Consider the following 25,241-nt stretch of genomic DNA (forward strand, 5'->3'; position numbering starts at 1 on the left):
TCAAGTATATAATTGAAATGAAGTGTTTGCAAGTAATGTTTTATAAAGATTGTGGATGTGTTGTAGATGATTTGTTTCTGAAGAAGAATGGGGTCGAGCTCCAATGATTACTATTTGGGTAAGGGTGTGACTTACTCCTTTGACGAAGATAAGGAGGAGTAGGTGCAGGTGGTGGTGGTGGGTACAGTGGTGGTGGTGGGTGCAGTAGTGGTGATAATGGCGTAGGTTTCTTGGTGGTGGTGTATGTGTGTTTGAATATGTATAGTTTATGTTTTTCTTGAGAATATCAATTTTTTTTTTTCTGACTATGGTTGATGGTTTGTTTGTTGTTTTCCTTTTTCCTTTCTCTTTCTTTTTTTTTTGTCTTCTTCCTCTTCGTCTTCTTCTTTTTCTTCCTTTCTGAGGCGAGAAAAATATAGGCAAATGGAAAGAAAAGGAAAGAAAAGGAAAGAAAAGGAAAGAAAAGAAAGGGAAAAAATAGAGAAAAAAATAAAAAAAATAAAGAAAATAAAAAAAATAAAAAATCTGTGTTGCCCTTAAAGCCCACTCTGTAACATCTTGTTTGTTGTTTGTTGTTTGTTGTTTGTTGTTTGTTTATTTATTTTTTTTTTTGTTTCTTTTTTTCTTTACAAAACACGAATTACTACTAGCAATAGACTACTATCGAGGTAAAGGAGTAAATAGTGAGTAACGAGTTTGAGAACTGACGGTTTGTCTTTGGCAAGTCGACTAGGAAACTCAGTGAAAAAGTATTCAGTATATAGTATTATGAGTATTGTCGACATTCTTAAAAAAAGGCCCAACCAAATGGGTGATTTTTAGACGAGAACAAAAATAAAGGAAAAAAATAAAAAAAAAAAAAAATAAAAAAAAATTGTAACAACAAACATTGTGCAATTTAGACTTTTGTAAAATTAAGGACACAAAAAACATTTTCTCATCGTGTTGTAAATAGCTTATATTATTTTACCTATACAGTCGACTACAAAGAGAGACTGGATTTGGGTTATATATAAACAGAGAAGACGGCTGTTTGCAAGGAGTGGAGAGCAAAAAACTTAGGGAAAAGAAAATTAAATAATAGGGCATTAAAAAGGAAAAGATGAAAAAGTTAGAATAAAGGATTGAAGCAAGGATGGAACAAAGTGCAAATGCTATACGACAAAGAGGAATGTTTAATAAAGACTTGATTTGACTCTGTTTTAAAAAAAAAAATGAAAATGAAACAAAAAATGAAAAAACAATTTTAAATCAAATCAAAACACTTTCCAAAAGCGCGACACGGCAAGAGCATCCACCCCCTGAGATTCGAAAGCACATGAAACACAAGGGTCTATACAAATATATATATATATATACATGTGTGTGTGTTCACTTTTCCATGCTTACATTCTTTTGTTGTCTCACTGCTCATCATCGTCTAAATGCACTGTCGCATGTTGACTATCAAATATGCGTATTGTTGGTATTATCATATGGATGTGATACTTACCCTATGTATATAAGTATATATATAAGTATATATATATGCTTATATCTCCTTGTACCTACAAATTGTACGCGAGTAATGGAAAACATTATAAAATACTCTATCAAGCTTTTTTCAATGATGGGACAATGTAGTATAAAGAGTGAAAAAAAAAAATTAAAAAACACTTGAAAATTAAAGAAAGAACTTAAGAAAGAAAGGTAAGAAAAAGTCTATACTATCAACTAATAAGTTTGAATGAGAGGAGTTTTGATACAATAAACCAATTACTTACTTTTCAGTTCGTCTCCAGCTAACTAATGCAGCAATACCTTTGTCTTCCTTTATTTTTTCTTAATGGTGTGTGTGTGTGTGTGTGTTTATGTCTGCTTCAACTGTTTGAGTTTTAGGACACTCATACTTCTATGCTGTATGTATGTATGTATATATGTATATATATGTATATACATATATTGTCTTGTTGTATTTTCTTTTCTCTCTTCCCCCCCCCCCATTAACTTCAATTACGCGTCTGTCAACAAGTTCTTCTCGTATCACGTGACTATACTATAGCTATATATATAAATATATAGCTATCCTTTTTCTTTTTGTGTTCTCTTTTTTTTGTGCTACTTGATACCTTTTTAATGCGAAATTTTATATATACATAGAGAGAGAAATATATATATAAGGAGCATTGTTACTTTTAACAAGAAATTTGGTTTGATTTTGGAAACAAATGTTTGGTCTGAGTTTGGTAAGAATGGGGCGAGGAAAGGGAAAAGGAAGCGAAGTTACCATATATCTACAACACTATAGTTCAGACCTATGCATTTTTATTTTTAATTAATCTATTTTTTACCTTTGAAATACCAACTACTTGTTTTGCTAACCCCCATAAAAAACTTATCAAGATGAGTATAGGTTTATTAGCCTGTATATACATACATGTTGGTCCAAGGGCTTTTCACTTTCAAAAATCAAATTGGTTCAATTTTATACTTGGTGAGGCTGTGTGCGTTTAGCTTGTTTTTTTTTTTTTCTTTTCTTTTCTTTGTTAGTGTCTTCTGTATGCATTTTTCGTGGTTTGCCAAAATACTTGGTCATAAATTTTATGAGTCTCTGTTGAGCATGCACCCCATCAAGGCTGAGTTGATTACAATTCGTTACACTAGATCAAATTGATTTTGCACAAAGCCCCTGACTAGTAGTTTTGCTTTAATCTCATATTCTAGAATCTTGCAGAACAAATAGTGCTAGAGACCTTAACAACTATACGAAAGAGGGCCAATAAAGATTGGAGGAATATAAAGAGGCTATGGCATGTTTCTATTTATACATTTCCACCGTTTATCTGCATTCCATTTTAAAGATATTCTTTTATATTGAATATATATATATCATATATATATTATTTATTTATTTATTTATTTATTTATTTATTTATCTGTTGATAGGGTAATCGAACAAGAGCAAATTCACACAGCTACCAGTTCCCTCCCCCCCCCCCCCCCCCCCCCCGCCAACCCACTCACTCTCTTCCCAAACCCAATCAAGGAAAAGAAGAAAACGCAGTTTACGAACAAAGCCACAAATCTTGTAAATTTATGTATTTATTTATTTAGTTATTACTTCTTTTTCTTTTTTCAAACAGTGTATATATATCAACTTGTCATTTACAAGTGCATTTGGTTCTTTATCTGATGATGCAATTCTTTTTGGTAAAACTTGAGATTGCTATTTATCTCTTTCGTTGCATTATATCATTGCAAATAGTTTACCCACCTTAGCCACTTTAAAGGTAGTCTTGTAACCAAAGTAATAATAATAATAAAAAAACAAAAGCAACAACAAAAAAAAAAAGAAAGAAAGGGGAATTGTGGAGGTTAGTTGAACGGAAATGGTGATTATTTAGTGCACAAATTCCGTTCTAAATATATCAACAATTGACTAGTCCTGTTTGTACATATATGTATATATATATATATATATATATATATATATACATATATAGATGTGTTTATGGGTTTTTTTTTTCTTTCTTTTGCATAGACTAATTGTGTTCCATAGAACTAAACTAAACTTCATATACAACAGGAATCATACAAAAAAATAATAAACAGGAAAAAAAGTCTTTTTTTTTTGGTGACTATAACGTTATATAAAACCTGGTGTAGTTCAATGCTAACAGTTGCAATGAAATCAAAGTGGACTAGTGCTTCTGGTATCAAAGAAAGATTTAAAAAGACAATAGACTCTGAGGACGAACATCAAAAGTCTCATTTACCACATGGTCGACAAAGCCATTATGGCCATGTACATCGCCGTCATCGGTATCGTCAATACTTATCACTGGACATTCTCGAGTCCGACAAAGTACAATCTATGACTTCTGCAGCAGCAAGTACTTACAACACAACTCGTTCATTAACCAAGTCTCTGTGGAGAATAATGAAAGATGCAACCATTATGTGCACCGAAGTCACTGTACTGGCCACAGCGCATGCGTATACTGCACTAAGTGGGGGCAGTAGTGGTGGTGGTAGTGGTGGTGGGAATAGTAGTAGTGGTATAAACTCTAATGCTCAAACTTCTTCTCTGGAAAGGATTGTACAGGAGGATGAAGAACTAGAACTAGAACAAGAACAAATCCCAATTTCAAAGGTGCAAAGGAGAAAATCAAAATCAAGTGGGAAAAAGAATAGAAAAATTAATCGAGCGCAACTTCGCAACAACCACCCAAATGTCAGTTTTGCAACCAATACCCAATGCACACCATCAATGCCATCATTATTATTAAAACAAGAACAGCAAGAACAGCAAGAACAGCAACATGGCTACCAAAAATCTCTGTTGCAGACAAGAAGAAACCACACAATGACCACATCAAATATACTCAGCCGATACCCTTCACCACTACCAATTCAGTCAGATATAAGCTATGACGTAGATGTGGACTCACTCACGATTAGTTCGAGATCAAGCACTATTAGTGAAGTGGAGTTATCACAGGTGCATATTGAATGTAGACTGGAAGACAACAATTTATTTAGTCGCCATTGTCGAAGATGTCAAGTTGGGATTAGAGACAAAAATATGGACAAAAATAAGGATAAAAATAGAACCAGAAACAGAAACAGAAACAGAAATAGGTGTAAGGGCAGTGGCAGATGCAGAGGCATAGAAAAGAAATGTATGTCTTCAGTCAAGGGATTTGAGAATATTAATCTCTTGGAGTTGGGAATATTGTGTTTAGTGATGGTTATGCTTTTCGTTATTATAAAGATGAAATGAATTTGACGAAAAAAAAAAATTATGAATCTACAAAACAATCTAAAAAGAGAGAGTAAACGAATTAAAGAACAAAAATGGCAAAACATATGAGCTAATAAATACAAGATAACTTGCAATGGAATGAAATGGTTTATACCACAAGGAAGAGAAACGGATTCGGGTTGGTGTACATGTACGAGTACGGATACGGATACGGGTATGACTGTTTGTTGCGAAATGCATTCGGATAAATTGTTTTTTTTTTTTCTTTTATTTTTGTATTGCCTTTGCACCGACAAAATTGCCTAACTTTTTTTTTAATTACATTTTTTTTTTAATTACTTTTTCTAGTGCTTCGGATATGTGCACTATATAGCAAAAATGAAATAGAATAAATGTAAAAAAAAAAAAACAAAAAAACACGGAATATAAGAGAGGATGGAGTCGACCCGGCGACCTAAACCCGAGACTAAAAATGAAAATGGAAATGAAAGTTAAAGCGAGCCGTGCAATTCACTCCTTTTTTTGTTTTGTTTTGTTTTGTTTTTCATATCTTCTTCCAACTTCTACAGTTCAATTTATTTTATTATTTATTTGTCATGTTTATAAATTTTTTTTTTTCTTTTTTTTTTATTTTTTTTATTTTTTTTTTATTTTTTTTGGGGTTTGAGGTGACTGCGATGTCTTTATGTCCGAGGTATTGCACAAAGATGTGTTAAAAACGATTGGGAAAGATGACCAAGCATTTGTTCGATTTAGAGAATAGATTAATCTCCAAAAAATAAGGAGGAAAAGGAGGAAAAAGAACGAGAAAAAAGATTGTTGACCGAGGAATTACATTTTGATTACATTTTGATTATGTTTTATTGCTTTGAGAAAAAAGGAGTTTGTACTAATATTGTGTTTGATGAAGGGTTGATTATTGAAGAGTTTATTTGTTGTCAAGCTGCTTAGAACGTTTGCAAATTTATATGGATAAAGGGCGAGAGAAGATTTGCCAGAAGTTCATGGGATGAGAGTAGAGAGGCTAGTTAGTAATGGGTTAATGAGTTATAGGTTGAAGAGAGTGTATAATGTATGAGGAATGGGGGATAACCCATCAATTTTTGTGAAAAGTACTTAAATCCGCACTGCTCATGACAAATTCTCTCTTTGTGATATATTCATCTTCTCGTCGTCGTCGTCGTTTATGTCCATGTTTCTATGTTTCCAGCCTTACTTAAGTAAACTTTTAGTTGATATGTGTGCAAGTTCTAGAGTGTACACCCAAACAAACACATATACTTCCAAACCCTACCCTCATACCAACCACAATGTAACTATTGATTGTATGGCAACTGATGTAGAGTTTTCAATTTCCCACGATATATATATATACTGTTCGTTTATTTTGAGTAGCTGTCAAAAGCAGAAAAGACAGAATTAAAAAAAAAAAATGCAAAGCAAAAGAGAATTGCTTCTATAATTATTTTTGTTTCTTGGCGTATAGAAAACGTCAGCCAAGAACTCAAGCAAAGATGAAAAGAAATAGAAAAATAGAAAAATAAGAATAGAAAAGAAGGAGCCAAAGAAGAATAGAAAAGAAGGAGCCAAAGAAGAAAGCGAGGGAAGGTGGAATATGTTATAGAGAATAAGGAGGAGAAAGAGATGGAGATAATCGAAGAGGAAAAGTGTGAAAATAAGCTCTCTGATAGTAGTAATTGCGAAGACTTGACGAGTCGTGTTGGTGTAGCTTTACTCTTTATTGTATACTATAGTTGGTGGCGAATTCAAATGCAAACAGAAAATCCTTGTCCTTTTTTTTTTAGCCATCACCATATATCAACTTTATAACTCCCATTTTTAGTAGTCATTTTCAACCGTTAACCGCTGACTATTATATCTCCTACTTCAACTCTTTCCCACTTCACTTTTTACATTTATACATTTATACATTTTACTCTAGTAATCTTCTTTTTTCTCTCTCTTCTTTTTTTTTATTATATTCTACTACTCATTTTGGATCAGTCACACTGGCATGTATGTATTGGAATGAACCTTGAGACGAGACAGGGAGACAGGGAGAAGCAGGGAGAGAGGAACTCGCTGACAAATTGCAAACTAACTCCGCTGTGGGATAAGCTTCAGCTTGGGTAATTGTTGTATTCTCCCAGTAGGAGAATTAATCATGTAAAGAAATAAAAAAAAAAGTAAAGCAGATCTGTACGGCGTTAGGATAATAACAAGTCAATGGAAGTTGATGACCAGTATTTGTAAGTATGTGTGCAGCTCCCAGAAATCCTATCCGTGTAAAGCCATCGCGGGAACGACATCTAAAAAGAAGAGTGTATTTGTGTGTCTCAAGCAAAATCAGATGGGTTTCGTTGTTTGTAAGCAGCAGTAGCAGTAGCAGTAGTAGTAGTAGTAGTAGTAGTAGCAGTAACAGTTCATTTTTTTTTTTGGCTTAGCTCCGCTCCGATTTCCATCCTCCCTTTCCCATTTTCGCATGCGAGTGGATTACGTAAGCTAACGTAAGGGAACTTTTATACCAAGAAAGTAAAAAAAAAAAAAAAAAAAAAAGGAAGAGGTGCGCACATCTCCTACATTGAACTTATTGAGAATTTCAGTTACAAAAAGAAAAAAAAATTATCTAATAATTTATATTTTTAATATACAACTACAGGATTCACTTTAGGGCTAAAAAAAAAAATGCAGCATTTGCTCACAGTATAGCTTATACTCCACCAGCTCTAAATGTATATAAAAGTAGAGGTAATTCACTTATACACCAGTTACACCTCTTGATTCGAGCTCGACAATGTCAAGTTGAACAGCTTATTCATTGCCTCAAATAGTCTATTCTACTGAAGAATCTCGTCTGCTTTTCCAACTCTTTTTGATAAGCAGCAACAACAACAAAACTTTTGCAGATATGCTCACCTTGTCTAAATGGACAGGTGTCTCCTTTATCAAAAACAGATTGGGAAGATCAAACAGTTTAAACGATGGGCAGACTAGACCCACCAGTACCACACCAATACCACCAATACCACAACCACAACCACAACCATCCATGATAATCAACTCTCTGCAAAATAAAACACACAATAACAGGACAAAGACACGATCTAGTACTAGTAATAACAATGGTACGAGTAATAGCACTACCACAATTGTAAATACATCGACACTTGGTAAAGCACCACCTATAGTCAAGTCCAACTCAACTACAGCGTTGCTCAAAAGAAGAAAAAACACATTTCGTCAATCACACCATTCACACCGTCGCGATACTGATCCCGCATCGATTTTATTATCATCATCATCACCACCACCATCACCATCCTCACAAACTCCTGCTCATTCCCTTTCTTCTTCTTCCTCAAAAGGGAGGAAACTATCACTCAAAAAGAAGGGTAAACACACCAGCAATAGACTCAGCATCAACAGAGCACAAATACTACAATCGGTTCCAACTCAAGACCAGTTACGGAAAGGCGCTCGTCCGTCAATGGAAATACCATCGTCTTTATTTCTCAATGCATCTACAGAATTAACTTCTCCACCAAAATCACCCAAATCTTTTTCACCTGCATCTGTACACTCTACCGAGTATTTTGCAGAAATAGAAGATAAACTCAACTCACAGTTTAACAATTACACAATTAGCACATCATTACCGTCCAGTTTTGAGAAACCCAGGCATGCGTCTATCCTCAGTCCCACAGACTATTTGACCATAGATATCAACAAAGACCAAGAATCTGTGTATAACTTTGAAGGAATCAATGAAGACGACGATGTTAATGAAGAAGAAGAAGAAGAAGAAGAAGAAGAAGAGGAGGAAAAGGAGAGAAATTCAGGCGATCTTGGAGGTTGTCCAATGTTACCCTTGTTCAGTGCCACACGAAATGTTGAGTTGTCTACAAGCTCACTTGGGCTCAAACAAGATAGGTACGTTGAAGAAGGCTCTAAAGTAGAATTTGAGACCAAAAGGAAAGGCAGTGGTAAAGTAGATGGGGAGCTTGCACCAAAGAAACGATCAGTTAGGTTTGCTTAACGATTGTTATAATCTTCCATTTTTTGTGCTTGGAATATTTTTTTTTTTTTTGCCTTCCTGACTACTTTATTCTTTTATTAATCCATAAGCTGCTTTCAATGATAGATGACATACAATGACGATAATATATGACGTTTAATGATACGATTTTCACGATTAATTCCAAATTTTTTTTTTTTTAATCTTTTTTTTTTATTTTTCTTTCAGTTCAAATATACGTAAATAGTTTTAGTATAGAGTTCATGTGTTTCTATATTTAAAAAAAAAAAAGAAAACTGTTATAATAATAGTCATAATTTATTAATGATTCTTCTTGCCTTGGATATGCAAATTGTATATAAACACTCAATAAATATTACAAAACAATTGAAAGAAAGAAAGAAAGAAAGAAAAATCACAAGATGCAATAGTAGCTCTAGTTTCGTTTTCTCTCATCCCCCTTCCTCTCTTTCTCTTTCTCTCTCTCTTCCTTTTTTCTTTTCTTTTCTTACATAGAAACATATACAGTTCGTTGAAAGGGCAAAATGTTCTTTTTCGGGATAGCTTATTTCAACCTATGTGGGAAAACTGGTTTAAACGGCAATGAGTTTTTCAAATAGTGACTAATTTAGTGTGAGAGAGATATATATAGAGTATGTATATATATGGTTGTGGTAAGTGGATGAGGGCAAACGAGCAGTAAAAGAACCGTGACCAGCACAGTAGAAGCGGACCAAAGAGCTAAACCACATCAACATTTACAATTTCTAGGTTTGAGTTTAAAAGTATTAGTTGTTTCTCGGAGCCGTTGCCTGCAATTCTTTTTCCGAACATTCTCACCTCCGTCGGCTTTCGTATCCCACACATCGCTACTCCTCCTTCTTTATTTTATGTGTGTGGTTCTTTTATTTTTTCTGGTTCTTTTGTTCTTTAATATTATTTCCATAGAGGTAAAGCTATAGATCACGTGCGTTATCATATATGCTTGTAAGAACAAGAACCAAAAATTAATATAATAAATAAAATCGAAATTGAAAGTAAGAATTTATAGAAGGAAATAAGAAATGAAAGAAATAAAATTATCTAGCGAAGCTGATATGTAAAACACAAGTAGTAGATCTCCATACTTGGGATCTTAAGTTGCCCTTCTACCGAAAACCTTTTCTAGGTGCTTTGTAATGTTGACTATTTTGCTGAAAAAAAAGAAACCCCCATTTTCTATGACACACACACACACACTCTCTCTTTTTATTATTATTGATTATCTGTTTTTACCGACATTACAGCAAGATAAAGGTCTATCGTTTGAAAGACTAGTGTGTGTCTGTGTCTGTGTGTGTCCGTGTGATATCCATAAGAGCCGAACAATGTCTAGTGTTAATTTCAATATATATATCTTGTTTACAATTTTTTAAGTACCAGATGTAACCACAATACACATTTTTTACTACTGGACATACTTTGCATCCCTTACATACATACTTCTGTCTCTGCTTCTACTACTAATAGCTCGTTACTGTCCGTCTTTCAAATGAAGATCCGTTTCTCTCTTTCTAAGTTTTGTTTTCAATTTACAATTTTTCTTCTCTTTTTTTGGCATTTTCCCACCTCCCGTCCCACAGATCAATGACCTTGCGTTATGAGCCCATACCCTGCAGACTGTCAAACAAACAATCTATCTTGAGCGTTTTTTCTTTTGTATATATATATATATATATATATAAATATTTATGAGTATATACTTTTCCTTTCCTTCTTCCTCTATTGTGTTTTAGTACATGATGAATTATTTGTCTTCTACAACGTTCTTTTTTTTTCATTTTTTTTTTTTACAGGCACGAACTCTCTTTGTAGCATGTGATTGTATTACCAATAGATGCTTGTGCTTTAGGAGCGCTCGGCATTAATTTACGAGATTAGTATGAGCTATTTTATTTTGTCATATGTGTATTAATCGTTTGCTTTTGACCATTTTTACTAGTTGAAAGAGTTGGATGGTTATGGTTGCGAAACATATTCGATACCTTTCCCTACTGACCTTTTCCTCCCCCTTTGTCCCCTCGGCATTTATTATTATTCTTATCTTTTTTTTTGTTGTTGCAATTTTGCTTCTTGCTATTTAATACACATTGAATCTGCCCTTTATTCCTTGGCAAAGGGCTTCGTAAGTTACTCCCCTGATACACCATGTGAATATACATTTGTATACTATACCCCCATACCAAAGCTATAGCAACAACAACAACAGTAGAAGAAGAAGAAGAAGATCAAGTCTCCTCCATTTGACTTTTTTTCTTTCGTTTTTTTTATTTTTTGCTTCTTGTCCAACCCGACTCATTAGACTCCACATTTAGTGTGTTCCAAGTTTCAAACAATGATTATAGTGAAGCAATCAAAATCTTTATTGAACAAGGTGACCCCCGATATCCTCACGGGCCAAAGATCACCTTCGCCATCTCCATCTTCACTTGAGCCGCCTTCTCCAAAATCAAATAATGTTTCAAGGAGATCTACAGTGTCTCACCATAATCACCACACGGGAAGTGTAAATGGTGCCCACTCGCCACCAAATAGTCCCAGCACACACAAGGGCATTAACTATGCTGGTGGTGGTAGTGGTGGTACCTATTTTGCTGATCACGATATAAGTCCTGTAAGCTCACTTGATCCCGATGCAGATCTAGAAAATACCGATAATGTAAAGCATTTGAAAGATACATTGAGGCGCGGGAGGTCTAGCAAACACCACGGACATAATAACGGGCATTCTCATGCCCATGGTCATAATCGACAGCACCGAGGAAATCACAAGGAAGACAGGGACGACGCACAACGGGAAGAGAAAGAGGCTGGTGCTACATCATCAACAACAACAACAACGGGTGCAGTATCTCGTGAAAAGAGGACTGGTTCCAATACACTATATGAAATCAGTCCGTTTGAGTGGATTTTGATTTGTATTATTATACTATTGTTAATCATAGTTTACAAGCTATAGTAACAAAAAGGGGCAAATTGAGCCAACTTTTCTGACCCAACACCCTATCCAAACCTCCAACCCCTTGCTCGTTTACACATACACATACAAATACATACGTAGACAAATAAGAACCTTTGTACAGAATTATTTATATATATAGTCACGAGACTCCTTTCAACTCAAACAATAGTGAGATGACGAGTAATGTAGTTATCCTTTTTCCTTTTTTTTTTTTTTTTGTCCTCCTCATTTTTTGGTTCCGATTTCAAAACCGCGTTTCATATTTGTACGTGATTTGTGATTTTGCGCGACATAGCTTGGATTTACGTTTTGTTTGTTTGTTTGTTCTTCCTTTCTTCCTTTCTTTTTAGAAAACTATGCAATAATTATATATCTGATAATTTACGCACTCTAGTTGCAAGAACAAGAACATATAAAGAGATGTGTTTGCAGATATAAAGAACAGGATTTATCCTTAAATATCAAACACAGCAAGTGATTTAACGCCTAGAGAAAGGAAAAGGTAAGTGCCAAAGTGCACATAAAGACCATTTGATGTTCCACTACAACTTTTTTTCTTCTTCTTTCATCTTCTTTCCTTATGTATCTTTTTTTTTTTCAAAGCCAAGAAAGGGATACACTTCGGTGTATTGTATAAAAAAAAAAAAACCAAAAAAAAAAAAAAAATTTAAAAAAGCCACACAAGGTCGTGCATAAATGGCAAAAATGCGTTTTGCTCTCTGTTTATTAATAGTGCTAGCAACTTAACAATACCAATACCAACAACAATAATCAGCACTCGCTTTTTTTTTTTTTTTTTTTTCTAATTCCCAAATTTCGAAACAATCCTCAATTTTATAGAAGAGACAAAAACCTTGGTAACATTGAGCGAGTTTGAATCTGTCTCTTTTATTTTTATTTTATTTTTATTTTTTTTGTGAAAAGCAAAAGCAAGAGAGTGAGAGTGAGAACAAGAAAAAAAAGCACCACCAGTTCCACAACTACCACTTTCTAACACCAATATATATATATCTCATCTATATATACATTATTTATTTTCACCCATCTTTATTGATACTTTGTTACACACAACCATAGCAAATACATAGCATCAACCAACCTACAAGCTATAGCATTTCCATCTAAAGAAGAAGAAGAAGAAGAAGAAGAATAATAGACAAGGTGAAAACATACAAACACACAAACATTTAAAAATATAAATCAGCAGAACAATCTGAATACACTCGCTCATTGACACAGCCACGATGCAAAGTATATTTCGTCTAGCTTTTCTATTCACATTTCTTACCCGAGTTTTAGCAGACGTTGAGATCACCTCACCAGAGTCTGGCGATTCATTTGCTGCTTCGGGAGGCACTGCTGCTGTCAAGCTTGAATGGAAAGACTCTGACGACTCAGACTCTGATTTATCCTTGGACAATGTCAAGACATATACCATCTCACTTTGTACAGGCTCAAACTCAGCCATTCAATGTCTCGATCCATCTATTGACCAAGAGAAGTTGAGTTCTAAATCACAAACTATCAATATTGATTCGACAGATGTGCCTAACGGGTACTATTACTTTCAAATCTATACTGTGTTCACCAATGGTGCAGACACAATCCATTACTCCCCCAGATTCAAGTTGACTGGTATGAGTGGTGCCACTGGTACTTTCACCGTCACAGCAACCGGTGATCCACCAGCAGGCGCAACTGAAAACTATGATGTTGCAACAAACACAGACTTTAGCAAGAGTTTCACTGTGCCATACACTTTGCAAACTGGTAAAACTAGATTTGCACCAATGCAAATGCAACCTGGCTCTACAGTAACCGCAACAACATGGACAAGAAGATTTCCAACAAGTGCAGTGACTTACTACACTACAAAGTCCAAGAGCCCCGTCGTGATGTCTACAATCACACCAGGCTGGAGTTATACAATGAGTTCAGATGTCAATTGGGCAAGTGTGGCCCCCTACCCTACTTACTGGTACCCAGCTAGTCAGAGAGTAAGTACCGCTAGTATCACAGCAACTAAGAAGAAGAGAAGATGGTTAGATTAAGGGAAACTATTGTCTATAACCTTACTTTATTTTGTTTTGTCTTGTCTTGTCTTATTTATCTTTTTTTTTTCTTTCTTTTCTCTCTCTGACTACTTTGTCATTTTGTCCTCTTTGTCATTTCGTCATTTTGGTTGGTTGAAAGGTTAGCTCAATGTTTGTGTAAATTTTATAGAAAAGACAAGCAAGTATTTGAGTCTACTAGATCTCTTTGAAAGCTATTATTGGTTTTCGTTATCACTGTTCTATCTTCCTTTCCCTTTCCCTTTCCCTTTCCCTTTTCCCTTCCTCCTTTTTTTAGACTCGAAGGATTCTTATTTCAATTTTGATTTTAATTTTAATTTTTTTTTTTTGGTGTGTGTGTTGGTGAGGGAGGGGAATGGGGTAGAGTGGAAAGGAGGATTAGGTGGAGTGATAGAAATTCACCAGAAAAAAAAAACAGAATGAAAAAAAAAATAAAATAAAGATCAACCTCATTTGCAACAAATCTTGCAAAACACATATTGGGTGTAAAAAGCGGTACAAGATTATTTTGTTGATATTAGCAGTTACCTCAAAGTTGTTGTTGTTTATTTCTTTCTTTCGTCGACTATGTGCATGAACTATCCTAAAAGTAAACCAATAACTGATTTACTGGTCAATTCAAATGAAACTAACATTGTCGATATGGGCTGTGCTACTTTTAAGCAGCTGATTGATGGGCACTTGGTGAGTGCCATCCGCGACGAAACAAATCACTTTGTGAATGATATGGATCACCAGGAAATTACGAACGGCAATGGCATAACAGGTACCAACAGCAGCTTTGCGGTGGATTTGGAGAAACAGGCATTGAAGGTTAAGGAAACAGTAGAGAGTGGAGAATGTGGAGATAATAATAATATTAATAATAATAACAATAATAATAAGAATAATAGTAATATAGTCTATAAGATAAAAAGAGACAAAAACAATAAATCGAGATCCAAGATACCTGATCTTATATTAGTTGCTTTTTTCATCATGTTCTTTTACGTTAGTAGTTCCAAGTGAGAAGTCTGTATTGCATTGGATGACGAATCAAGAAAAAAAAAATCTATAAATAAAAAGATGTTGCTGTTTCCGTTGTTTCAGCGCGTGTCAAGTGCCTCAAAATATCAGTTACTTTAGCACATATTGAATATTCATATATGTGTTGTGCAGTGTGAGTGACATTGATTGATTAGTTGTTAATGTTGTTGTTGAAGGAGGTTTTACAATTGTCGTTGTTAAAAACTTTTTTTTTTTTGGTTTCTTTGGATATATCAGTGTTGTTGATTTCGCAACAGACTGTTATGTTTTGAAAACCAATACAACTCGGCTACTACGAGTTCATTGGTGCAGTGAATTTTTGTCAACATTAGTGAGTAAATACATATAAGAGAAGGAATATTTAGACCATTGCGTACTAATTGGTTTATGAAAAAGACGCGTTTATTTTTTGAGGCTGTGTTTTCTTTCCCCTCATATTAAACGTTTTTATATGATAGTGGGATCTTGTGATGTTGAGCATTCGAGAAACGTAAAAAGCGAAAAGGAAACTGGAGCAGGAACAGAAGAACAACAACAATAAGATTTTTTTTTCAGGGGGTGAGAATGAGAGAGCTGTGGCAAGTTATTGTTGGTTTCTGTACCCTTTACATCTGTATTGAGACTGTATATACAAATTAGCGAAATCCGATATTGTGTCTTCTGGATAAAGCAAGTAAAGAGAGAAAAATAATAATAGAAATGTTTATAAATTGTTGAAAGAAAAGGGACAGAGCACATGCAACACACTGGAAATGACAGAGAGAAGGAAAATCTACAGTATTGGACTTTCCGCTTAATACCAATGGTAGTTCATCTATAAGATTAAGTAGAATGTTGAGAAAAAAATTGATGAATCTGTTAATTTGTTATGATAACACTTGAGCGACATGATAGGACAAAAAAATTTCACGGTGGTTTTGGATTATTGGGTTAGGTTACTTAATTTATTTGAGTTGAATTGAATTAAGTTGAGTAGTACATATAAGCAAAAAACAAGAACAATAGGGAAGAATAGAAAAAAAAAATTACTCAAACGGAGAGGGGCTGGGAGGAACAAGAAGAAGGACGAATAGGAGATTTGTGTGCCGTTGTGAGTACTGGAGACTTCTTATTTGGTTGTCAGAGATAAGTAGTGTTCGGTATGCTTATGTCTGAACAGTAATAGTGATATTACTTAGTTTTGTGTGTGAACTAAAGATATAACATTAGAAAGTTATTATACTGAGAGTTAGTTGATCTAAAGCTATCTACTCTAAAGTTGTCCTCTAGAAGTATATATCGAGGAGGTCTATCTAACGGGGATCTTGGTGGCTATTTAAGCTCTTCTCAACAACCTCAGAAGACGTAGCACAATGTCTATCTCGGGAAAGTACCGGCTCTCTAATTGGCGAGCGTATCTGCAGTTCGCTAGTCAGATGCCCAGAGGCGGATAAACTCGGGATGACAAGATGGTACGGTCCTTCAGGTGTTCTACAAGAGGTTAGTAAGGGAGCTACCTATTGGTTGGTAGCGAGCTTAATCACCTCGTAGATGCCCTGTATGTGACATTGGTATACATTTTATCCTATATCGGTTGAGGCAATGCTCTTGTAGATTATTAAGTTTTCAGGCAAGCAAACGGATGCTCCTAACCATTAGGTGTTGAAAACTTTGGTGGTGGTGTGTTAAGTGGTAAAATACTAGGTCGTGTGGGTGTGCGAGAATATACTCAGTTGGAGTTGGTTAGTGGACAATCTGCGAATATCATTCCAAAGGATTTACATATGGCACAAGTCTTGATGGCTAGAGCGACAGATGAATATGAGGAAGCAAGAAAAAAAAGTTTCGAAGGCTTTCTGTTGTTTGGTCATTGGCTGATGCTAGGCTTTATCGTATATCTGTGTAGAGTACTTCTTAACTGATGGATTAAGAGAACAGTTTTGAGGCTTTTCTTGAATAACCAAGTATTGACAAGTTTTTTATTGACAAGATTTATTTAGATATAGATTTAGATATGTATATGTTTGTGTATAATTGTGTGTAATTGTGTGTAAAGACTATCTTTCATGTCAGAATGTGTAATCCACATTCTACTCTTCTTATTCTGCCTATTGTTCTAGTGCCTGGTAGTACATTTGTTCCTACATATATGACTGTATATAGCCTTTACAGCCCCCATTTCCCCCAATTACCTCTGTCACACACACACTCTCTCTCTCTCCCTCTCTCTTTTCCCTCGCCCTTTTTCTACTCCTCCCCCTACTCCTCATATTTTCTCTTCTCTCTCTCCAAACCATTTATTAACAATTTCTTTTGTACCACGGTGCATATGGCTAAATACATATATTTTAGCAACCAAATAAGATCCCAATACTTTAAAATCTGCAACTAATGTTACAACAACAACAACAACAACAACAACAACAACAACAACAACAACAACAACAACAACAACAACAACAACAACAACAACAACAACAACAACCTTTTTCTGTTTTTTCTTCTTCCTCTTCTTCTTTCTTTCTCTTCTTCTTTCTTTCTTTCTTTCTTTAAATCAGCTATACAGTCAGACGTTTATCATTTGTTCTTTTTTTTTCACACCATATAATCAACTTATGATTCTTCTGCTGACCAGCACAAGCTTACCCATTACTATTTTTACCTATTAACCCCCCGCTTTAATCCCTCGTCGACATATATATATATATATATATATATATTAGTATATTAGTATATTTAAATATCTAAATATCTAAATATTTTCAAAACAATGTCTTCCAATAGACCTCGTCATTTGACTAACGACAATAGTTTCAATGGCCATGCTGGTAGCACCCAATCCTTGTCTACAGATGGACAAAATGCAGGAACCATACAACTCAAGAACCCATTCGAAACATCATCTTCATCAGAAGAAGAAATACGCACTAAAGAAAATTTACCACCCAGAGGAGTCAAGGAAGCAAGCAACTCTAGTATTGAGTTACTTAGTAAATCAACGTCATCATCAGGGTATCAACAACTGAAGCAACAACAACAACAACAACAACACCACCACCACCACCACCCTTATATTGGACTGTCTAGAAACTATGGTAATCAGCCCTACAGTGCTGATGGAAGCTACATTGATGAAAGTGAAGCTAACTTGTTGAACAATCCTTCAACGGCATCCGACTACTCCTCTTCTTCTTTAACATCATCTTCCACTCCTGGTATCCAATTCATACCACCAAATACGCAACCTTACCCTTCAGCATCGGGTACTACAACACCAACAAATTTACATCAAAAATATACACAAAACCCAGTGAGGGGCGAACAACTAAGCATCAAAAGACCACCTTCGTATGATCGGTACCCTCTAATAAATGAAAAGAAAGCAAGTTCAAACTTTGCTAGTGATTTCGAAGGATCACTGTTGCAGTCTCAGTCTCAGTCTCAGTCTCAGTCTCAGTCGCAATTTCAAAACCAACAGTATCCGCCACACCCGGACTCGCCATTTGCAACTCCAATAAACTATAATAGTAAACATGGTCAAGAATATTATAAGAAAATAGGACAAGGGCAGCAAGATCAGCAACAACAACAACAACAACAACAACTTCTGCTGCTGCTGCTGATGCAGATGATGCGAACTACAGACCCACAATACTATGGCGAGCGAAAAAACTTTAATTCAAACTCCCAGATAAACTCTCAAACCAACTCATTATACAAATATACAGACTATAGTCCTTTTGGTGGGTACCCCGCCTCTTCATTTCCTTTGGATATCAACGACAAAGAAGCAGACGACCATTTGCATAATCCAGATCCGATACAGGATGCCAAATATGAAAAGAATAGATTTTGGTACGATTTGAAAAACGGAGACAGTAGATCCCGATTGGGAATTGCCGGATTTGTTTTTCTCTTGGCAGCAGCAATTGCCGTATTTGTTGTATTGCCAAGCCTTACATACACTGGTGTCACCGACCACAAGGCGGTTCCACTAACATACCTGATTTTAACCCAGTACAAGTACCCCACTCTCAGCGCGATACGACAATCTTTGATAGACCCTGATACACCACTGGATGCAAGAACTATTGAGGCTCGGGATGGTAGTGATTGGTCATTAGTGTTTAGTGACGAGTTTAATGTTGTGGGCAGAACATTTTACGAAGGCGACGACCAGTTCTTCACTGCACCAGATTTGCATTATGATGCAACTAAGGATTTGGAATGGTACGATCCCGATGCCGTAACTACTGCTAATGGCACATTAACATTACAAATGGATGCATTCAAAAACCATAATTTGTTTTATAGATCAGGCATGCTTCAATCATGGAACAAAATGTGTTTTACACAAGGGAGAATCGAAATTTCAGCTAGATTACCAAATTATGGAACTGTTTCTGGTCTCTGGCCAGGATTGTGGACTATGGGTAATTTAGGTAGACCAGGATACTTGGCCACAACTGAAGGTGTATGGCCTTACTCGTATGACTCGTGTGACTCTGGCATCACGCCAAACCAATCATCCCCAGATGGGATCTCATACTTGCCCGGACAAAGACTTAACAAATGTACTTGCCCAGGAGAGTCGCATCCCAACCCCGGTGTTGGTCGCGGTGCCCCCGAGATTGATTTAATTGAAGCTGAGGTTATGACTGATGCCACTGGTAAAAAGGAGAATAATGGTGTTGCATCACAATCATTGCAAATTGCACCAATGGATATTTGGTACATGCCAGATTATAACTTTATCGCTGTGCACAATGACTCTGTCACAACAATGAATACATATGCTGGTGGGCCATTCCAACAAGCAATTAGTGGTATAACCACATTGAACATAACGTGGTATGAACGCAGTGAAAAACCTGGTCAGCCACACCTTTTCCAAAGTTATGGCTATGAGTACCTCAATGATAACGATAATGGCTACTTGCGTTGGTTTGTGGGTAAAACGCCTACACTCACGTTGCAATCTACAGCGTTGCATCCAAATGGTAATATTGGATGGAGGAGAATCTCAAAGGAGCCAATGTCCATTATTATGAACTTGGGTGTATCGAATAACTGGGCATACATTGATTGGGCTTCCCTAGTGTTTCCCGCGATGATGAGAGTTGATTATGTTAGAGTCTACCAGCCATCAAATGCTATAAATGTTGGCTGTGACCCTGACGAATACCCAACATACGATTACATTCAGGACCATTTAAACATTTACGAGAATGTGAATTTAACAAATTTTGAAGATGCTGGTTATACATTTCCAAAAAACTCACTCTTGGGATGTTGAAATGAGAAATTTTTCTATTTTGATTTTGATTCGGGTTTGATTTGGGTTTGGGTTTGGATTTACTTTTCTTTTATCATATTCGTTATCTATTTTTTCTTTTTTCTTTTCTTTTTTTTTTTTGGTTTTAAATTTGAGTTTCCGTTTCATTTCGTTTTGTTTATAAGTCCTTTATTTTTTGCTTTCCTGATGATAAGAAGATTTTGTTTTTATTTTTAGTTCCTTTCAAAAGATGAAAAAAATGTTCATGGATAAATGTTTTCAATTCTTTATCAGAGGTAAGAAGTTTAGGTCGCTTTTTACATAATAGTTTTATGTATTGTTTTGTATTATTTCACATTGTTTCGTATTGTTTTGTTTTTGGTGTAGGAATTGTCAAACCTGATAGGCAATTCAAAAGTGTTTTTGAAGTTTGTGTATTATATAACGGCATGCTTCGTATCACAAGAATGATAACATTTTTCATATGTATTCAAAATTTGACCATCTTAATTCTATGTCATCTCTTATATTTCCTCTTAAAATCAGAGAAGAAAGAATATTGAGTAATACATAAACTGAATATAACAATACAATAAAAGAGAGATGAAAAAGAAGAGAAAAAAATTGGTCAACAACGATTTGTACATGCTAGGGCGCCACGCGTGGTATGAGTAAACAAGGTATAAGAAGCCAAACTTATTTGTTTTCTACTTAAAATACGAACCATACATGTTCCAAGCGCGATTTACCAAATACAATTTGGTTTCCAAATCAAATGAAGAGTTATTCAATTCGTTCAAATCATGGATCCAATCTGCGTGTAGTTGTTTAGGGATAATAGGCTCGGCAGAAATGATCAAGTTGATAATCTCAATCAAAAGCTCACCCTCATACACATCCTCTTTAGCTTCCTTGTCCACTTTAGATTTTTTCAGTTGGTTGTTTTGAAGCATGATTAACAAATTTTCTATACTGTTCAAGCTTTTTAAACAAACAATATTTAACTGTTTGCCATTGACCATGATGGGCTTCGCACTTGTCAAGTATCTATACACTTGGTACAAGATGATGATAGAGGGGCTCATTGATACTAATCCAAAAAGCAATTGTTGACTCTTGAGTAACTTATCTATACCCGTGATTGCAACTGCACCATCAACTTTGCCTTTTTGAACTTGTATCAAAATTAAACGTAACAACGATCCAGAAATGATATATTTGATTGGTTGTCTAATTTCCTGTTCGTAACGCGACATTACGAGTTTTAAATCTCCATTCCTTACGTCTGACGAAACTGCCGTGGGTGTAGTTTCGATATTGTTATCTTGAGCAAATTCCCATATCATCTTCTCCAAGGAGTCCACATCAGATTGAAGAGAATCCCGTGAAGTAATTGTCATCCCACTATCGCTACGGAGGATGTTTAGCATTTCATTGATTGGGCCCACAACCCAATTGACAAAAAAACCCTTGATGGGCTCGATTCCGTTGTATTTGATCCAATAAACAATTTCTTCTCGGTTGTTGTAGATGTTACGTGTCTGAGATGGCGCATAAAATAGGACGAGAATAATAATTGGCCAATACCGTGTAATAAATGAAGGTTTGGAAGTAGACGTATATTGTTTGTCATTAAATCTCTCGAGTGCAGATGTGGCTTGCAAAATAGGGTTCTTTGAGGCCGGTAATGTGCCACTTTCAGTACTGTTTCCAAAATCGAGCACCTTCACTAAAGTTGGTAACAAGTTTGTGGCATCCGCTTTGATAAACTGGTCAATGTGTTGCGTGTTGATTCTTATTTCAGATTTTATCTCCCTTATTTTGGACTTGATTTCCTTATTGGTAATTGTTATAGGTGACTTGACTATGGATGTGATATACCATTTAAAGGAAGACAACCGTGAGGTATTTGACTTGGACAAAAGGGTAATTGCTGGATTGTCTTCAATAAAAAGAGTTTCGGCAGTTTGTACAATCGACCTGGCAATGGCTATGGCAAATCGCTTAAATTTCTTCCAGTTGCTTACATTTTCAACAACTGCTCCAGCTTCAATCTCTGAGGCCAGATGAAAATTGGAGGATATAATGCGGTTTGCTTTAACAACAATCGTTTCAACAAATTTATACAACTTGACTGGGCAAGTTTGAATAAAATAAATGAGCTTATTTACTGTAGAATTGTGGATCGTCTCCCAGTAAACTTGCTGGTTTTTCAAAACTAACGTCTTGTAAATAAGTGAATTGGACAAGTTCAAACTGAGTATAAGCACAAGATATTCATTAACCAATTTGAGTGTTGTTTCGTCATTTTGATTCTGGGCTTTGACCCCGTTGAGCTTTGCATAAATGGGAGCAAGCTTATCTAAACCTATATCTGAGACTTTTTCAAAATTAAAATTTTCGATGTCAAGTAAAAAATACAAGTCCTTAAAAGCATCTTGTAACCTCTCATTTTCCATTGGTTGTAACGACTCGTGAGGTGCAGACTGTATATTTAGCCCATGCTCTTCTTTTTGTTGTTGTTGCTGTTGTTGTTGGTATTGAGTTGCCAAGAATGTCTTTGTAAATGAGTTTAATCGCTCAAACTGGCTCTTGATTGCAATTGAAACACGATTGTTATTGTTGATGATTCGAAGAACCTTATTGGATCGCGATGAATTGGGAGTAATTCCCAACAGTAAGATATCCATAATAGCTTCTTTCTGTTCTATAATCAATTGCTGTAGAATTAGAGGAAATAGAGATCACGAAGATAAAGGGAAGTGAGGACGAGAAAGTTGCAAGTCTAGTAATTTGCTCTTTTATTTTATTTTATTTTATTTTATTTTTTTAATTTTTGGTGTGGGGGTAAAGTACTACTACTACGAGTCTCGCGGTAATCGCATGCTATCTTTGTTTGCTTTCTAAGTTTAAGTTTTTGTTTTTCTTTTACTATCTTTGAAGAAGAGGGGAGAAAGGAGAGAGTGTGTGAGAGAGAGAGGGAGAGAGGGAGAGGGAGAGCTAGGTTGCTCATTCAGTTGTCTACTTGTTTGCGGCAAACTCTGTACCTGGTAGTGATCCATACCGGAGTCGTACATGTCAATATACTTTGAAGAATTTCCATCTATTTACAAGGGTAAGAATGAATAAAAAGACAAAAACATTAAAATATTAGAACAAAAATTACAAAATAAAAAATTAAAAGAGATTGAAACACGGATTTTAAACAGGCTTAGATTACGAGTTTAGCTAGTCGAATATATATATATATAGATATCTATTCATCATCGTTCTTCTTATCATCCAATACTCCACTTGCCTTAATCAAGCTATCTATATTTTCGTCGCTCCATATCTTTTGTAAAACTTTACCCTCTTTATCTAAACTCAATGTGGCAAATTCCAACTTCTCACTATTCAAGTTAGAAGCATCCATTGTCTTGGACAAGACTTTAATGGCTAACTCGCAACCTTCTTTCAAAGTCAACTCTTCCTTGTAATCCTTTTTTAGCAAAGTTTGTGCTGCTGAGCTATTAGCTCCAATTGCAGTTGCTTTCCACCCACTAAAGTTTCCCGAAGGATTCGATGTATACAACTGAAACTCGTATCTATCATCCCACCCAGCGTACAAGAAACTCACACCAAAGGGCCTCAATCCACCATGTTGTGTGTAACCTTGCATTATGTTGGCAACTCTCTTGATCAATATCTCGCATGGAATCTCTTCGCTGTATGTTTTTAGATACTGCTGGGCTTGTACCCTTGCATTATTGACCAAGATCGAGGCATCTGCAGTCATTCCTGCTACAGCACAAATCATTTGGTCATTGATTATGTATAATTTTTCAGCACTTCCGTCGTCATCCAATAGTTTTGAAGTAACTTTTTTCTCACAGGCTAGTACGACACCTTCGCTAGTGACTATACCAATTGCGGCACCGGCCATTGAAATAGCTTCTTGTGCATATTCCACTTGATACAATCTACCTTCAGGTGAAAAAATCGTCGTTCTTGAATCGTATCTCCTAGACATTGTAAAGCAGTAACTCTATTATTGACTCGCGTTGGATTTACAGATAAATTATAAGTTCTGGTCCCAATACTAGTCCAGAAACAATTGATGTTTGCCTGTATGAATGTATGAATGTATATATGAAGCTTATATTATGTGTATTCCTTTATGTATTGCAGTATGAATCTCAGTAACACTGCTTTCTTTGACCTCCCTCTACTTGTTATACAAAGTTGGCTTACTGTTAAATTTTGCAGTCTTGAATTGGTGGCGAGTAAATGCTTAAATCGACCGAGATACTCGTGAGCGCTGTTGGATTCCGGACAAAAGAAAATCTAGGTGTGTCGCAAACAGTGTCAGAAGCCTGCCTAAAAACATCATACATAAAAATGTTTTACGTCAATACCTATATTAATTACAGCATTTACAAATAGGCAATAAATAGTCAGTACTGCAATTCTTCTCGCAGATCTAGGCACATACCCCAGACACAGACACAGACACAGACACAGACACAGACACAGACATCTATACATATATACATACTTACTTCCTTACTTCCTTACTTACGTGTTGGCACGGTTCTCATCGCAAGATCAATCACCACTATAAACTGCATTAAAATCCACTTTCAAGAGATGATTCAATGTCGGTGTTCATAAGCTCTAACAATATCCCCATTGGATATCGAACACCAGAGTTTCCCTCCTTATTCTGGCCTATTGGACCTACTAGAGGTTCGTATTTAAATTCGTTCCTATACTATTCCTGGGACGTTTGGCGATTTACTGTATACTGGTCTTTGATTTTGATGGGGGGCTTATACTTTTGTGTTGGACTCGTGGCAATCACGAGTAGTGTCATAAATAATGTGAGACATAAACTACCTGTGGGTCCTTCGAAAATAGCCACAAGTCTTTTGGTATTGACTTTTTATGTGATTACAGGTTTGATCAAAGGTTTTATTGGCGGTGCTATTATTGGTATCATATTGGCCGCGATCTACCAAGCAGGAAGTTTGGCAATGAGTTGTTGGATTCCCTTAACGTGGTCAATTGCACAAATTTTATACGATATCGCCTCATCATACCTGACAAGCTCCATTATTCTATAAAGTTAATTGTCTTTCTTTTTTTCT

The 25,241-nt window shown here is 35.6% G+C and overlaps 8 protein-coding genes across 8 annotated transcripts; 6 read left to right on the forward strand and 2 right to left on the reverse strand. All coding sequences in view use genetic code 12, as the record gives it.

Moving 5' to 3' along the window:
• Nucleotides 1-3,664: 3,664 nt before the first annotated feature.
• PVL30_003516 (uncharacterized protein) lies at nucleotides 3,665-4,762 on the forward strand (the record flags this gene model as incomplete). Its single annotated transcript, XM_001526062.2, has 1 exon — nucleotides 3,665-4,762. The coding sequence occupies one exon, from the start codon at nucleotides 3,665-3,667 to the stop codon at nucleotides 4,760-4,762; it is 1,098 nt and encodes a 365-aa protein (XP_001526112.2).
• A 2,890-nt stretch (nucleotides 4,763-7,652) lies between these two features.
• PVL30_003517 (uncharacterized protein) lies at nucleotides 7,653-8,780 on the forward strand (the record flags this gene model as incomplete). Its single annotated transcript, XM_001526063.1, has 1 exon — nucleotides 7,653-8,780. One exon carries the CDS (start codon nucleotides 7,653-7,655, stop codon nucleotides 8,778-8,780), a length of 1,128 nt encoding a protein of 375 aa, XP_001526113.2.
• Nucleotides 8,781-11,133: 2,353 nt separating this feature from the next.
• On the forward strand, nucleotides 11,134-13,811 carry KRE9 (Cell wall synthesis protein kre9 precursor; the record flags this gene model as incomplete). The annotated part of the gene is made up of 3 exons (XM_001526065.2): nucleotides 11,134-11,692; nucleotides 12,251-12,262; nucleotides 13,060-13,811. 3 exons carry the CDS (start codon nucleotides 11,134-11,136, stop codon nucleotides 13,809-13,811), a joined length of 1,323 nt encoding a protein of 440 aa, XP_001526115.2.
• A 588-nt stretch (nucleotides 13,812-14,399) lies between these two features.
• Nucleotides 14,400-16,388, forward strand: PVL30_003519 (uncharacterized protein; the record flags this gene model as incomplete). Its single annotated transcript, XM_061119489.1, has 2 exons — nucleotides 14,400-14,724; nucleotides 16,198-16,388. 2 exons carry the CDS (start codon nucleotides 14,400-14,402, stop codon nucleotides 16,386-16,388), a joined length of 516 nt encoding a protein of 171 aa, XP_060975472.1.
• A 1,219-nt stretch (nucleotides 16,389-17,607) lies between these two features.
• On the forward strand, nucleotides 17,608-20,133 carry KRE6_1 (beta-glucan synthesis-associated protein; the record flags this gene model as incomplete). The annotated part of the gene is made up of 1 exon (XM_001526066.1): nucleotides 17,608-20,133. One exon carries the CDS (start codon nucleotides 17,608-17,610, stop codon nucleotides 20,131-20,133), a length of 2,526 nt encoding a protein of 841 aa, XP_001526116.2.
• Nucleotides 20,134-20,819: 686 nt separating this feature from the next.
• On the reverse strand, nucleotides 20,820-22,802 carry NCA2 (Nuclear control of ATPase protein 2; the record flags this gene model as incomplete). The annotated part of the gene is made up of 1 exon (XM_001526067.1): nucleotides 20,820-22,802. The coding sequence occupies one exon, from the start codon at nucleotides 22,800-22,802 to the stop codon at nucleotides 20,820-20,822; it is 1,983 nt and encodes a 660-aa protein (XP_001526117.2).
• Nucleotides 22,803-23,368: 566 nt separating this feature from the next.
• Nucleotides 23,369-24,124, reverse strand: PRE9 (Proteasome subunit alpha type-3; the record flags this gene model as incomplete). Its single annotated transcript, XM_001526068.1, has 1 exon — nucleotides 23,369-24,124. The coding sequence occupies one exon, from the start codon at nucleotides 24,122-24,124 to the stop codon at nucleotides 23,369-23,371; it is 756 nt and encodes a 251-aa protein (XP_001526118.1).
• Nucleotides 24,125-24,749: 625 nt separating this feature from the next.
• On the forward strand, nucleotides 24,750-25,217 carry PVL30_003523 (uncharacterized protein; the record flags this gene model as incomplete). The annotated part of the gene is made up of 1 exon (XM_001526069.1): nucleotides 24,750-25,217. One exon carries the CDS (start codon nucleotides 24,750-24,752, stop codon nucleotides 25,215-25,217), a length of 468 nt encoding a protein of 155 aa, XP_001526119.2.
• Between the last annotated feature and the right edge of the window lie 24 nt (nucleotides 25,218-25,241).

The sequence above is a fragment of the Lodderomyces elongisporus genome, chromosome 4 (assembly GCF_030384665.1).
Source record: "Lodderomyces elongisporus chromosome 4, complete sequence".
Classification (NCBI taxonomy): Eukaryota; Fungi; Ascomycota; class Pichiomycetes; order Serinales; family Debaryomycetaceae; genus Lodderomyces; species Lodderomyces elongisporus.